Source organism: Balaenoptera borealis, assembly GCF_965194805.1.
Source record: "Balaenoptera borealis genome assembly, chromosome: 3".
Lineage (NCBI taxonomy): Eukaryota > Metazoa > Chordata > Mammalia > Artiodactyla > Balaenopteridae > Balaenoptera > Balaenoptera borealis.
This window is the reverse complement of record NC_138866.1, coordinates 133,558,693-133,573,610: the sequence shown is the minus strand read 5'-3', so window position 1 is coordinate 133,573,610 and position 14,918 is coordinate 133,558,693. Positions and strand designations below refer to the sequence as shown.

The 14,918-nt window shown below is 40.5% G+C and overlaps 1 protein-coding gene across 10 annotated transcripts in view; it reads left to right on the top strand.

The window, feature by feature from the left end:
- The window catches only part of LRRK1 (leucine rich repeat kinase 1), a 118,275-nt gene that overhangs the window by 47,009 nt on the left and 56,348 nt on the right, over positions 1-14,918 (top strand). For all 10 annotated transcript variants that reach the window (XM_082385126.1, XM_082385127.1, XM_082385128.1 and 7 more), the window contains exons 5-6: positions 1,615-1,794; positions 2,213-2,361. In XM_082385126.1, coding sequence (XP_082241252.1) covers positions 1,615-1,794; positions 2,213-2,361 — 329 coding nt within the window. The remainder of the gene's footprint in view (positions 1-1,614; positions 1,795-2,212; positions 2,362-14,918) is intronic.

The following is a 14,918-nucleotide window of genomic DNA, read 5'->3' as shown; positions in this document are numbered from 1 at the left end:
GGACCCTCAGCAAGTTCCCAAGTCTCCCTGAGCTTCGGTTTACTCATATTAAAATTATGACTGTGAAATACAGGGCCTGCCTCCTAAGACTGACACACTTACATCCTCAACAGAAGTTAGCAGCATGACGACTGCACTTCTCATAGCTAGATATCTGGTAGTAATGGAGAGGGATAATTTGTTTTCTGTTCATATACCTCCTCCTTTGAATTGTTCATTTTAGTTATCAGTTGAGGGCAAAGAAGGGACATTTATTTAGCACCTGCTGCAGCCCAGGCATGATGCCGGGTACCTTATGTGTTGGGTTTTAATTCTTGCCTTCTCTGCCTCACCCCTATTTCCTGGTCAGTTTCCTATCACAGAGGGAGGGTCACTCTCTCCAGGCTTCAGAGCACTTTGATTCCTGAGGACTTTCCACCTCTGGAAGTGAGACAGTGTTATGATGCAATTGGGAAGTGTCCATGTGGAGGATGAGATCGTTTTTCCATGGCAGCTAGATCCAAAAGACATTGCACTACTTTGAACTTGAAGATATTGTAACATTTCAGCCCACGCTCTCTCTGTTCATTCAGTGTGTTAAGTGTTATTTTATCCTGGAATTAAGTAGGCAGTTCTTTCAGGGAGTAATTCTCTAAGTTTTAGGCTGATCTATTTTTTTCATCAAAGTATTTTTGTAACTTATGAAAGTAATATATGTATATTACAGATAATTTGGAAATGCAGAAAAGTGTTATTCCTCTAAGAACATAATGACATATCATAATGAGTTATGTCAGGCACTTGACAGAGGTTATGACAATTTATTGAGTCAGGCACTTGACATACACTATGTCGTAATCCTCACATTAAACTTGGGAGGTGGGTTGTTATTATTCCCACTTTACTGATGGGTAAACTGAGTCACAAAGAGAATAAGAAATTTGCCCAAGATGACACAGCTGAAATATATTTTTTTAAATCTTTATTTTTGAGGTCAGATAAATTCACTATGTTTTTTTAAAATATTTATTTATTTATTTATTTGGTGGCACCAGGTCTTAGTTGTGGCAAGTGGGCTCCTTAGTTGTAGCATGCAAACTCTTAGCTGCAGCACACATGTGGGATCTAGTTCCCTGACCAGAGATCGAACCCAGGCCCTCTGCATTGGGAGTGCAGAATCTTATCCACTGTGCCACCGGGGAAGCTGAAAAATTTTAATCCTCAACTGCCTATCTCCAAAACCCATATCCCTAGGTGTGATGCTGCTCTAGGGATGAGGTCAGGGCTGGGGATGAGGAAGATAGTAAGGGGATGCTCACAGTCCCACTACCCAGAGATAATTCTGCAACACTGAAGGTAGTTCTTTCTAGTCTTATTTCCATTGTTAAGATCACACTGTTTTGAATGCTGCTTTTGAATGCTGCCTTTCCTCAGTTGGTGTTATTCGATGACCAGGTGGGTTATAATGATGTGGGGAAATGTCATATGCAATTCAGAGGGACTATTCCATAGACACTGTCAACTGGACGGAAGCGAATTTCAGCTGGAAATAGGGCTGTGATCGAAGGGGATTTCAGAGCAGGAACAACCAGTCCCTTTAGCCACCCTCTCCCTTTGTCCTGTCATCCCCGCCAGGTCCCTGCAGCCCCCAGCGATTACTGAACTGGATGCTGGCCTTGGCCTGCCAGCGGGGGCACCTGGCGGTGGTGAAGCTCCTGGTCCTGACGCATGGGGCCGACCCGGAGAGTTATGCAGTCAGGAAGAATGAGTTCCCTGTCATCGTGCGCCTGCCACTCTACGCGGCCATCAAGTCAGGTGGGTCCCCAGTCAGTCCGCCCATGAAAACCATCACCCTGTCGAGATGTGGGCCCATCCTTTACACTCAACTTCTGCTCTCCAATGGCCTTTGTGGAGGTTTTCGCAACTCCATTCTTTGCTTCTTCAAAAGGTCTGCCTCTTTCCTCCTTCCCCCTACTCACTCCTGCAAGGGGATTTCAGTGACAGGGACCAACCATGGCAAATGGGACCATCTTAGGAGGCACTTCAAAGGGCAAAGCCCCACAAAAGTTCTGTCACTAACAGGAACCTTCCGGCGTCAAGGGAGGTAATAGAGAAGTTCAACAGCACCAGTGCCCTTTTCATTTTTATTTCACATGTGAGTGTCTGCCCTTTTGGACAACTGTGACACACCCTGCATCCAAATGCCCTTAGCTCTCCACTTTCTATCCTTTAGGGAATGAAGACATTGCCATATTCCTGCTTCGGCATGGGGCCTTTTTCTGTTCCTACATCTTACTGGACAGTCCTGACCCCAGCAAATATCTCCTCAGGAAGTATTTCGTCGAAGCAAGTGCCTTGCCCAGCAGTTGTCCGGGAAAAATAGTGAGTAGTCACTGTCTGTGGATGAACGGATAAAGAAGAGGTGGTGTATATATACAGTGGAATATTTTTCAGCCATGAGAAAGAAGTGCATCCTTCCATTTGCAACAACATGGATGGACTTTGAGGACATTATGCTGAGTGAAAGAAGTCAGACAGAGAAAGACAAATACTGTATGTTTTCACTTACATGTGGAATCTAAAACAGGCAAACCATAGAAACAGAGTAGATGGTTTGCCAGCGCCTGGGGGGTGGGGCAAATGGGGAGATGTTGGTCATATAGCCAAAGTGTTGGTCACTTCAGCTATAAGTTCCGGAGATCTAATGTGCAGCACTGTGATTACAGCTAATAGCACTGTATTATATACGTGAAAGTTTCCAAGAGAATAAAGCTTAAATGTTCTCACCACAAAAATGAAATAGTAATTAGGTGGCATAGTACAGGTGTTAGCTAAGGCTATAAGCAGTAATCATTCTGCAGTATATAAATGTATCAAATCAACAGATCATACATCTTAGCTTATACAATGTCGTATGTCAATTATTGCTCAATAAAACTGGGAAAAAAACACATACAGGAATTAGTTCTAGTTAGTTTACCATTTTAATAACAAAAATAATATTGCATTGTTTACATTATCTTCAACTTGACTTTTTAAATTTAGCACTCTATCACTGATTCCCCCTAGATCAGTCAATGTGGCTACATCTCATTCTTTTAAATACGTGCCTTAAGTCTAGAGTGAATGTAGCTTGATTGACTCAGCCCTTTTCCTGTTGGTGGACATTTAGATTATTTCTGGTTTCACACTTTCACCAGCTTTACATGGGGGTATCTATCCCCATACTTTGGCCAGCACTAGATGTCCAGGAGCCTTTTAATTTTCATCGCTCTGATGGGTAAAAATGGAATCTCCATGTTTTAATGTCCACATTTCTATTCTTAATAATATTGAACATCTTTTCATATCATCATCAATTATTTGCATTTCCCTTTATGTGAGTTGCCTGTTACAGTTTGTTGATTATTTTTCTCAAGGATTACTCACCTTTTCCTTCTTGTTTTGAAGAGTCTTTTTGTATGTTAGAGATTTTAAGCCTTTGTTTATCATACATGTTGCCAATATTTTTCGCAATCCATTATTTGTCTTCTGTTATCTTTTGAGATAACAAAGATATAAGAATATATAATCAAATATGTTTGTTTTTTCCTTTATGGCATTTGGTTTATATAAGAAAGTCATTTCCCCCTCGATTTAATATAAATATTCTCCTAGAATCTTTTATACTATTTTTACTCATTTATTTTTTATATTTTAAGCTTTAATTTTTCTTGTATTTATTTGTATATGTGGTTTGAGGGAGGGAATCTAGCATTCCTCTCTTCTAGGTGGATGATCAGTTATTCCAGCACAATTTTTAAAATAAACTTTGATTTTCCCTCTGAATTGAAATGTCACTAATGCCATTTCCCCCAATATATACCTGTATACATTTTGGGATTCTCTGCACTGGTCCACTGGCCTATTAATCTGTTTCTGTTCAAATGCTATACTGTTTTGATTATAGGCATTTCATTTAAACCTTACAACCTGTTAATGCAAGTTTTCTACTCCTTATTTGCTTTTTTCAAAAATATCTTGACTGTTATCAGACATTCGTTTTTCCATTTTGTGCATTTCCCATGGTGACTCCCATGGCAATTTGTGCTGCGTTTATGTTCTTTGATGGGATTTTATAGTTTTCCTCATAAAGATTTCCTGAACCTATTTTGTTTATTTATTATTGTTTTTGCCACTGTTTGAATGGAATATATATAATTCTTACCCATTTCCAGCCTAATGTTGCTGGTACAAAGGAAAGCTCTTCTGTTTATTTATTTGTTTTACCCAGTCCCCTTACCAACTTGTCTTACTAATTCAGTTTTTAGAGGAGTTCCTTGAAACTTTTAGGTATATTATCAAGTCATCTGCAAATTTAAAGCAGGTTTAAAGCAAGACAGTCTTTTCTAATATTTATTTAACTTACTTTATTTCATGGCTTACTATCAGCAGAAATGTCAAAAGTTGAATCATCTGAAAAGAGCAGATGTATCTCTCTTGTTCCTGTTTTTAAAGGTCTTGGCATCAGCAGTTTATGGTCATTTGCTGTAGATTTTTGGTAAATAGACTTGTTATATTTAGGTAGTTTCCATGTGTTCCTTTTTGCTTAGGATTTTTATTAGGAAAGGTTGCTGAATTTTGTTGGATCTCTTTTTAGCAGCTATGGATATATTCACATAGCTTTTCTACTTTAATTTGTTTATGTAATGAATGATGATGATAGATATTGACCCAATATTGAAATCTTGTAATAATGCTAATTGGTGTTTTTACAGCTGGATTTGACCTATTGATATTTTATTTACAGTTTTTGCATCTATATTTATAGGTGAATTGATCTATAATTTTCTATTTTTATTATCTTTATGAGATTTTGGTATAAGACTATGTTAGCTTTACAGAATGACTTAGGGATCTTCCCATTTTATTACAATCTGGAGAAGTTTCATAGGAATTATTTATTGTTAAAGATTGATTAGATAAAGTAGGTCTTTGTTTTGGGACTTCTTTTGAAGTCATTGATCAGTTCAGGTTGTCTGCTTTTGCTTATGTGCAGTTCAGGAGGTTATATTTTGGTAGAAAATCATCCATTTCCTTTAGATTTTTTAATTTGCCATCATAGTGTGTTACATTTACCTTTTTTGGTAATTCTTTTCTTCTATATTTGTAGTTATACTCCCATTTATGCTGTTGATTTATGATGTTGAACAGTTTTACTTTTTCTCTTTTGAATTTAATCAGACCAGCCAGGGATTTATATATTCTAGTGGTCCTACCAAGGACCTAGATTTTCTTTATTTTTTTATGATTTATTTTGTTTGTTCCTTCATTCATTTTGGCTTTTATCTGTACTGAAACCTTCTTGACATCTTCTCTGAGTGTTTGGTTGATGGTGTTGTGGTCAAGGTGAGGCTCTGGCAGGAGACTTCCTGGCTCTAATCCGGGGTCCAGGCCTCACTACTCTAGGACCTCCATCTGGTTACTTACATCTCTGGGGCTTGGTTTCCTCATCTACTGATTTTTATCTAGTTCTTCATATAATTCTAGAAGTTTTTGCTTCATACACCTGGTTTATGGCTTTATGACCCATTTTAACGTATTTCATTATATCAAATATCTGCCTTAATCCTGTCGATGCTTCTATCCTTAAAATTGGGTTTGTCTGCTCTTCACATGGCCACACTGCTCTTTTTTCTTTGCATCAACCTTGTTTAAGTTTCCCCAGCCTTTATTTTCAGTTTTTATTTTGTCTTAGGTGTATTTTTTGTAAACAGTATTGAGTTTTTAATCCCATCCGAGACTGTGTCTTTTGAAAGAGGAACGCACCCAATTCACATTTGTGTGGGACCTGTCATATTGGTTTATTCCTCCCCTCTTTTTGATTATATGTATTGCTATTTCCTTTTTACTTTTTTCTTATCATTGCTGGTTTCCTAGTTTCTAGAGAACACTGATATTCTATTTTCCATAACTTGTTAGCTCTCTGTGCCTTGGCTGGTCTCAGTTATAAACAGAGTTAATCATTGTATCTACCTTGGAGGCCAGGTGTGCACTTAGCACAGGACCTGGCACATAATAAGAGCTCAATAAACATTAAACATCAGCTTCATGTTGCAAAAGGAAATAAATAGTGATCATCTAACCCTTACATGTGTGTAGTGTTCAGTGTTTTTCCCAGCACTTTCTTTTCATATGTGATCCATACAACACTTTAGTAAGAATTGCAAGAAATATAATCTGTTTACCAGATGAAAGTATTGAGGTTTAGAGATATTCTGTTACTTGTCCAAGAACAGAAAATATTAAACAGTGATACTCAGACCAGAACCTGAGCCTTCTTAACTTGGGGATTTTCTCATTTCATGATTCCTGAACTGCACCTCCCAGGTCTTTCATGTAGATCAGTTGTTCTCACACTTTTCTGTAATTGGAATTCCTGGGGGCTTTTTAAAAATCCTGATGCACAGGCCATACCGTACACTAACTAAATCTGAATCTCTGGGATGGGACCCAAATCAGTAGTTTTAAAAACTCCCCAGATGATTCTAATGTGTACCCAGTGACTTGCATTTTCTTGGCTTAAGGTTAAAAGCAGAAATGGTTGACATCTGTATCTGTGATCTTTTCTACAGGTAACTCCTGCTAATTTGCCAAGATAGGGATAGAGCATGGAAGTGATTATTGCATTCTGCAAAGGAGAAGACAAAGAAAAGACAATGTTGCTTTTCTTCTCCTTTGCCCTTTTGGGTAGAATCGGAAGAGAAAATGAAATTACAGTGCAGCCTGAGTCATAAAGACTCCTTGGGCTTCCCCAAAGCAGGTGGTATTTTTTTTTTTTATTCAAGTGAATTTCAAACTCAAGGGCCTTGCAGTGTGTGCAGCCAGTGTGTGCAGTGTGTGCAGCCAGTGTGTCTGGCTGCCATGATCTCTAACCTGTGACAACACTTTCCTTCTGTGCTGCCAGCAGAAGAGAGGGGGTTAGCGCGGAGGGGTCCAGTGTCAGGAACGATGACTCAGAAACCAGAGGTAAGTGCTTCGACCTTCCCAGGTGTGCAGTGGAGTTGAACTGGCATTTTTTTTTTTTTTTTTAACAGTAAATCCTTGTTGCTTATCTATTTTTTTTTTTAATTTTTTTTTTATAGCTACTTTATTTATTTATTTATTTTTATTTTTGGCTGTGTTGGGTCTTCGGTTCGTGCGAGGGCTTTCTCTAGTTACGGCAAGTGGGGGCCACTCTTCATCGCGGTGCGGGGACCGCTCTTCATTGCGGTGCGCGGGCCTTTTCACTATCGCGGCCCCTCCCGTTGCGGGGCACAGGCTCCAGACGCGCAGGCTCAGTAGTTGTGGCTCACGGGCCCAGCTGCTCCGTGGCATGTGGGATCCTCCCAGACCAGGGCTCGAACCCGTGTACCCTGCATTAGCAGGCAGATTCTCAACCACTGCGCCACCAGGGAAGCCCCTGAACTGGCATTTTTTGTTCAGAATATTAGACAAGGGCAGGCACTGAAAGGGTGCTTTGCTGCCATGTGTACACAGCCTGAAAACTCCCTTGCCTACTGGCATTCGTGGCAGTGACCTTGCTGAAGCAGTCATCTTGTTTTTTTCTGTATTTGTGTTCTGCCTCCCCCACTAGCTAGTTGATATTTTTTAATGTAATTGCTGCCTCTGTGGAAGCCACGGCCAGTCGAGGTTCACCACGCCTCTGTGTCAGGCACAGCCTAGTTCCCAGGCTGCCAGAACCTGCCTCTGCTGGCAAACGGGGAATGGCTGAGAAGCCCACGTTGATTTTCCACTGGCAGCGGGCGGGCTGCTCAGTTAGGTTTTGATGGTGTTTGGAAAGGAAAGTCTGAGAGCGCACACCACATGGTCTGGACACTTTTAAAAGAGCAAAAGCGACGCCAAGTCAGACCTGGCCAAAGCCATTCCTGGCTCTGGCTCATGGGTGCCCTTCTGGAAAACCGCCAAACCTTTGCCTGAATGTTTAATGAGTCGGCCTGTGTTCCTGGTGACTGTCCTGTCAATGTTTGCTTTGTTGCCATGAGAAACAACACTTTCATGCTGGCACACCCGGGAAGGAGCAGGAAAACAGAAATGCCAGGAGAGGCCTAAGCGGGGCCTGAACTAACCACGGTGTTTGTCCCATTCAGCAGTTAGAGGGCTGGGCCGGAGGGCACGCTGGGCTGTTCTGAGTATAGGAGTAAGTGCACAAGAGCTGAAATTGATTCTGAAACTACACAGCTGGGGAATTATTAATTTTCTTTACAAGTCCCTAATGATTTCAAATCTGGCAGCAAACCTAGAGAGGATCACTTATTACTACTACTACTACTACTATTGTCATTTTTGGATCAGCTCTGGCTTATGATGTACCTTAAACATTCCTAGTGACTGGCCATTCAGATGCCTGTATCTGTGCCCAAGCACAAACATCCTGGCTGCACATTTTGGGAGCTGAAGCAGCCCTTCTCCATCAGAGTGATCTGGTGGGTCTGAGGATTTGCATATATAGGATACTCAGAAAGGGCAGGCTGCAGCAAGTGTGGTTGCTCAGCCTTTGCTGGGGCCTTCATGAGCAGCTGACCAAGGGCTACTGACATTGTGAGCACTAAGGCTTCTGGGGAACATCCTTGCCCAAGTTTAGGCCTAGTGTTTGGTACAAGAGTCTTATTCAAGAATTTTACACTTTCCAGAGCATTTCTACATCTACACCTTGCACCTTCTCAGCTCCTCTCGTCCTCCTCACAGCAGGTGGTACTGTCTCACAGAGCAGATGTAAGTCTCTGGGGCAGCAGGGCCCCAGCAGGTGAGAGGCAGCACTGGGAGCAGCCTGACTGCCTGTGGTTCGGCCTTTTCACCACTGGCTTGTGTGAAAGGAAGAGCCTTCACCTGCCTTCTGAGAGTTATGAGATCAAACTCAGAATTATTATGGGCCTCTTCCATCAGCTCCACTTTTCCTGTGCCCTGAAATTTAGCCAATTATCCTACTGTTTTCTCAAGTTTCCAAATACCAAATCTTTTCCCACTCTCATGCCCCATTCATACGCTTTCTCTATGGAATAGACTCGCCACTGTGACGTTGTCCACATGGTGAGTGCTTCCTAGAACTTGAGAACAGATAGCGAGGGTCACAGGGTAGAACAGCTGAGCAGGTGCACTGTGTAACCATTCAGGTAGGTGTTCCTGGTGGCCTGTCCCACTAGATCATCAAACGTAATACAAAGCAGCAGTTATGCAAAACACTTACATTTAGTTTACAATGAGAAAATGATTCATAGAGATGCAGAAATACTAAAACTATTATTTGAACTTATGTGACAAACTAGAAAACACAATAAGGAAAGAATAAGAAAACATTATCAAATGTCATTGGAACTATTGGATATCAGCATAGACAAGTACATTCATAATGATGTAAATAAATTCCAGACAGGTAAGAGTTAAGCACTGGAAATTCATCAGAATATACTTTCAAAAAGCAAATTTATTCCAGTTATAGAAGAAAATGATTCCATTTCAAAATTTTAAAGATATATAAAGATGTATAAAGACGTATAGTCACAAATAAGATAAACGATATATATATATTAAAGTTATTTATAGTAAAATATAATTTTACTATAGTATACTAATATAGTAAAATATAATTTTTAAAGAAATTTTAAAAAGGAAAACATTAGCAGATACTTGAGAATAAAGAATTGACAGAAACTGAAATCCAGAAAAGACCATTGACGCAATTATATGTCAGTTGATAATTGAGTTTAATTCAGTCAGTGTTTATATATCACCTACTAGTTGCTTGGGACTCAGCAGTGCCCAAGCCAGAGCCACGGCCCTTGCTGTCACATTGCTCACAAATGCCCTTGGGTAAGAAGTTAAGAGATACGAACAGTTAATTTACACATGAGAAAACACAGATAGTAAATCATGGCATGGAAACATATACAATCTTATTGGCAATTACAAAAATTCAAATTAAAATGACTTGAAAGTACCATCACATACCTATTAAACTCGCAAAAATAAATATAAATGCTGAGTAAGGCACTTGGCAGTGTCAAAGAGAAAGGGACACCAAAGCCTTGCTGCTGGCACTATAAATTGGTTCCGTATGTGTGGAAAGTAATTGGCGTCATGTGACAAAAGCTATAAAACTCTTTTCTCCCAGAGAACAGCTCTGAATTTGGTATTTCCTTTCTGAAAGATACCTCTAGGATGTAACTCAAAAGAAAAAAAACGTAATTGCCACAACTGTACTGCTCAAAGCACTGCTATCTATAAGAGAAACTAGGAGAACAAAACCCAAATGTCCAGCAGCAGGGGGAACTCTACTGGCCATGATTACCCGCAGGGTGGACACCACACAACAGGGACAATCGTGCCTGTCTCCTCATGCTCAGCACAGCGCTGCTCCTGGACACCAGCACTACCTCCACACCTCAGCCGTACACCACGTCCTCAGGAAAGCCTGCCCCAGCCCACAGGCCGGGTCACATCCCCCCTTCCATCTCTTAGAGCTTCCTGCCATTTTATTCAGAGCACTTAACAAAGTTTGGGGTTGTCTGTTCTGGTGACTTTCTTGTTTAATGTCAATTCCCCCATTTGACTGGAAGCTTCGTGAAAGCAGGGATTTGTCCAGCTTTGCTCACCCTATGTTTGCCCCTCAGTGTAGGGCCTGGAACAGGATGAGGAGTTGGATGCTTGGATGGATAGATGGATGGATGGATGGAAAATGGGTGGGTGGGTGGACGGATGGATGGATGCATGGATGGATGCATGGATGAATAGGTGAATAGATGGATGGATAAAATTTTATATATGTAGTAAACTTCCATTTACATAGGACTTCATGACTAACAAAGTACTTTGCCAAATATTCTACTTTAATCTTCTATACAAGTCTGTGAGGTAGAAATTTTTGTCTTTATTTAAAAGTTGAAAAAAATAAATAAATAAATAAATAAATAAATAAATTTTTAAAAGTTGAGGAAACAGGGTTCTCTCAACAGTAAGTTGAATAGCTTAGTAACTGCAGAGATAGTATTTTTATTTCTTGTTTTTTTCTCTCTCTTGCATATTGCTATTGGCAAAATTCTTGAGTTGGAAGGGAGATTTTTTTGGTAAGTTTCCTATTTTTCAAAGGAATGACTGAAATACTACAGGGAAAAAAGCACAATGTTGATTTAAAACAAACATTTTTTATCTATTTTTAAGAATTTTAGCGAAGAAAAAGTGATAAATTTTATTAACTATGTTTTGGCGTTCAGATGATTAAAAGAGGGCCACTTTTCTTTAACAAAATGTGCTGATGGTTTTCCATAAGTTACCACCAACAGTGCTATTTTCTTGGTATAGATCCTCCTTGGTTGCAGAACTGAAACCTTTGAGTTCACTTGTTGATTTCCATTAGGGAAGATTTTGTTACAGTTTTTGTGTCCATGTGTGTACATGCAGTTGGCTAGAATTTTAATGGCTCTTGCAAAGTAATTGGTTTTACTCATAAAATAAAGTGAGTCTTCTGTTAAGGAACCATGTATGTAACACAGAGGCTATTTGTTCTTTGAAGATTGGATTGAAAAAGAATTACATTGAATTAGGGGCCTTTGGAGAGTGATTCTTTAGTTTCCTTATTTGTTTGTCTCATATACATTATTTTGTTTTTTCTCTTATTGTGTCACTTTGAGAATTTTTTATTTTGGAATTAAATTTTGCATTTCAACATCATTATTTGGTTTGTTAGCTCTGGCTGAGGACATCTCCCACAACTTAAACATTGTTTTTCAGCAGTTGTTAGATTGTCATTTTCATTCTTAGATTATTAAAGTACTTTTACTTTTAGTTAATTGATTATCAATTTTATTATTTTCCAACAACTCTAGAATTGGTTTTATTTACCAACTTCCTTGTTTTTACTTCATTTTGGTTTTTCTATTTTTAGTCTAATTTTGTTTTCATTTCCCTGCTTTCTTTTAGCTTTCCATTCTAAGCAGGGCAGAGCTAGTTTATCATGCTTCACTTTTTCCTTTTCGAACTGTGATCAGAGTTGTTCGTTTTTTTTCCCCATTACTTGTGATGTTTTTGTTGTTCTAAAAATATATTCTACTGTTGTGAATTGGTTTTCTCTCCTACCCAAGCATTATTTGAAAGGGCATTTTTAATGGCCAAATAATTGGACACCTTTTAATTCTGCTTTCATCATTGGTCTCTACCTTTACTTTGCCTTTGTCCAGGCATAAGATATGTAGGAGGCTTGCCCTTTCCCCCCCTTTTTTTCCTTTTAATTTTGCTTCTTACACAGAATGTAATCAATTTATGTGCAAGTTCGTACTGATTTGAAAACAGAATTCGTTCTCCTGTCCCCTAGTATTTGGTCATCTCCCATTCTTATTGTAGTGTCCTCCATTCATTTTTTGCATATTTGACCTATCATATCCTGCTAATATTTTTCTTGAATTTTCATGGGTTTGTTTTTTACAAATTTGTCCTGGGTTGGAACACAAAGATTTAGCATAGTTGTATTTTGGGGGTTGTGGTTAAGTGTCTTTATCATTATTGAGTCACCTTGGTTATCTCTCCTAATGCCTTTGAAATCGTGTCAGCTATTCCATGGCCATGTGAATGAACATGGTGCCTGGTAGGAAGGGACCAGACAGAACATTAGGCACCTGAATCGTGATCCTGGTTCTGTTACCTTCAAACAGGTCAACTCACTGAGGCTCTTTATGTGCAAATTGTGCTTACAGGGTTACTGTGAGGGTCATTTGAAAAAGTTCTGTGCATGCATTGCAAAGAGTCACCAGGAAGGTATTATCATGTGATCACAGCTCAACTTCCAGAAGGTTCCCCTACAGGGTTCAGGTTTGAGTGTGCCCTTGGAGGCAACAGACTGTTCCGTGTTTATTTAAAATGCCATTGTAGGTTTGCTTGTAAGTTATTTTTGTACTTACATTTCTCATTGATCTGGCTTCCTTGGTTATGTTTCCCTTTTTGTTTGTTTGTTTGAAATTTTATTGGTAGCTAACAACTACTAATTCTGACATTTATAATATTTTTAGCAGGCAGGCTTTTGTCAGAACTGATTTCATTTTTTTCCTCTCACTAAGTCGTTTAATTTAATTTAAGTCATTTAAGTGAGTCATTTAATTTATCTTCCTTCTGAGTTTAGAAGGAAGGCTGTCCTCCCCTTTTCTCTTTTCCTCTCCCTTCTCTTACTCCCTTTAGTATTCTCAGGTGATTTTCGAAATTCTCCTTTTACACCATAGAGTCCTCCCAGGCTTTTCCCTAAGTTAATGACTGGTTTTACTGTCCTTTTCCCACCTTTTTATTATGTTTCTAATCTGCTTATCTTAAGAGACATCCTTCTAGCTTTCAAGACTCTCTGCTTCTTTCATTTCCTTTCTTAATCTGTGGGCTTCTGTTGATGGAAAGTTCCGAATTCTCAGGTCTTGACTTCTCCAATTGTCATTTGACTTGTTACCATCTGTATCAGTGCCACCGTAACAAAGTACCAAACACTGGTTGGCTTAAAATAACCGGAATGTATTGTCTCGAGTTCTGGAGGCTGGAGTCTGACATCAGGGTGTTGGCAGGGCCGTGCTCCCTGTCACAGCTCCAGCGGAGGACCCCTCCCTGCCGCCTCCTAGTGTCTGGTGGTTGCTGGCAGTCCTCAGTGTTCCTTGGCTTGTAGACCCATCACTCCAGCCACATGCCATCCTCCCCGTGTCTTCTCATCATCTTCCCTCTGCACACGTCTGCCTCTGTGTCTAATCTCCCCTTTCCATAAGGACACCAGTCATACTGGATGAGGGCCCACCCTAATGACCTCATTTTCACTTGATTACCTCTATAAAGACCCTATTTCCAAATAAGCTCAAATAAGCTTTTTCTCAGGTACTAGGGATTCAACATATCTTTTTCAGGGACACAGTTCAGCCCATGACACCATCCTTGTGGCTGTCGCTCCATTGCCCTTGGCCTGGTTCGCCCGCCGTGGCCACCTCACGTGCACAGGTAGATAGCCAGTCAAGGTCCAGGCTCCTTCTCATCCTTTCACTTTCAATGCCCCCTCCCTCCTGAGAGCCTGTCCCTGCCAGGGTGCAGGTCCTTGAGCAGTAGGCGTTTGGAAGCCTTGCATGGGGGGTTCTCCAGGGCCGAGGATGTGGGGAATAGTCCTCGTTTGCCATGGCCCTCACCTGCACAGGGAGACTGGGCCAGAGTTGCTGTCTCCAGCGTGCTGATCCCCTGTCCAGCTGACTCCACCTCACTTAGAGCCTCCTCTGACAGTCTGGGCTCCCGAAAGACACTTGTAGGCTTGAAATTTACCCCAACTTGTTGGCATTCATGCACAGATCCCCTTCTGCACAGTCACTGACATCACTCAGGTGGCCTGGGATATGTCTTCAGATTCTGCGACTGGCTCTGCTGCTCTGAGCACCTTCATTTTTAGAGTTTCTTTTGGCTTGTTCTTCAGACCTTTTAGTGAGTCTGTTCCTTTCAGATTAGACCTGTTGGTTTTGCACTCCTCCGGCTGTCTGGTGCCCTGACTGTTCCTTCACATGTCAGAAGGTGGCTCTTGTCTTCCTGGCTGGTTCAACAAGGAACCACCACCCAGGAATCTGCTTACCCACAAAAAGAAAGTTTTGGGTTTTATGTAGGCCAAGGGTTCATGAATACATTTTAGAACATTCTATGTATTTCTCCGCCATTTTAACACGTGTGTCTTGACTGGAAAGACTAATTCTACTGACTGCCTTTTTTGTGTCATGCCGTACTGTCATTGAGCTCTCGTCTGTCCCCTCAAGGGACAGTGAGATGGGAACACAGGGAGAAGAGATGCAGATTCTGCTTTGTGGGCTCAGTAGAGACCTAGTAAGGAGGCAGTGTTGGAACTTGCTCTTGTGAGTTCTCAAAATTGCAGAGGCATCCCCCCCACCAGCATTGGGGCAGAGAACCCTTCT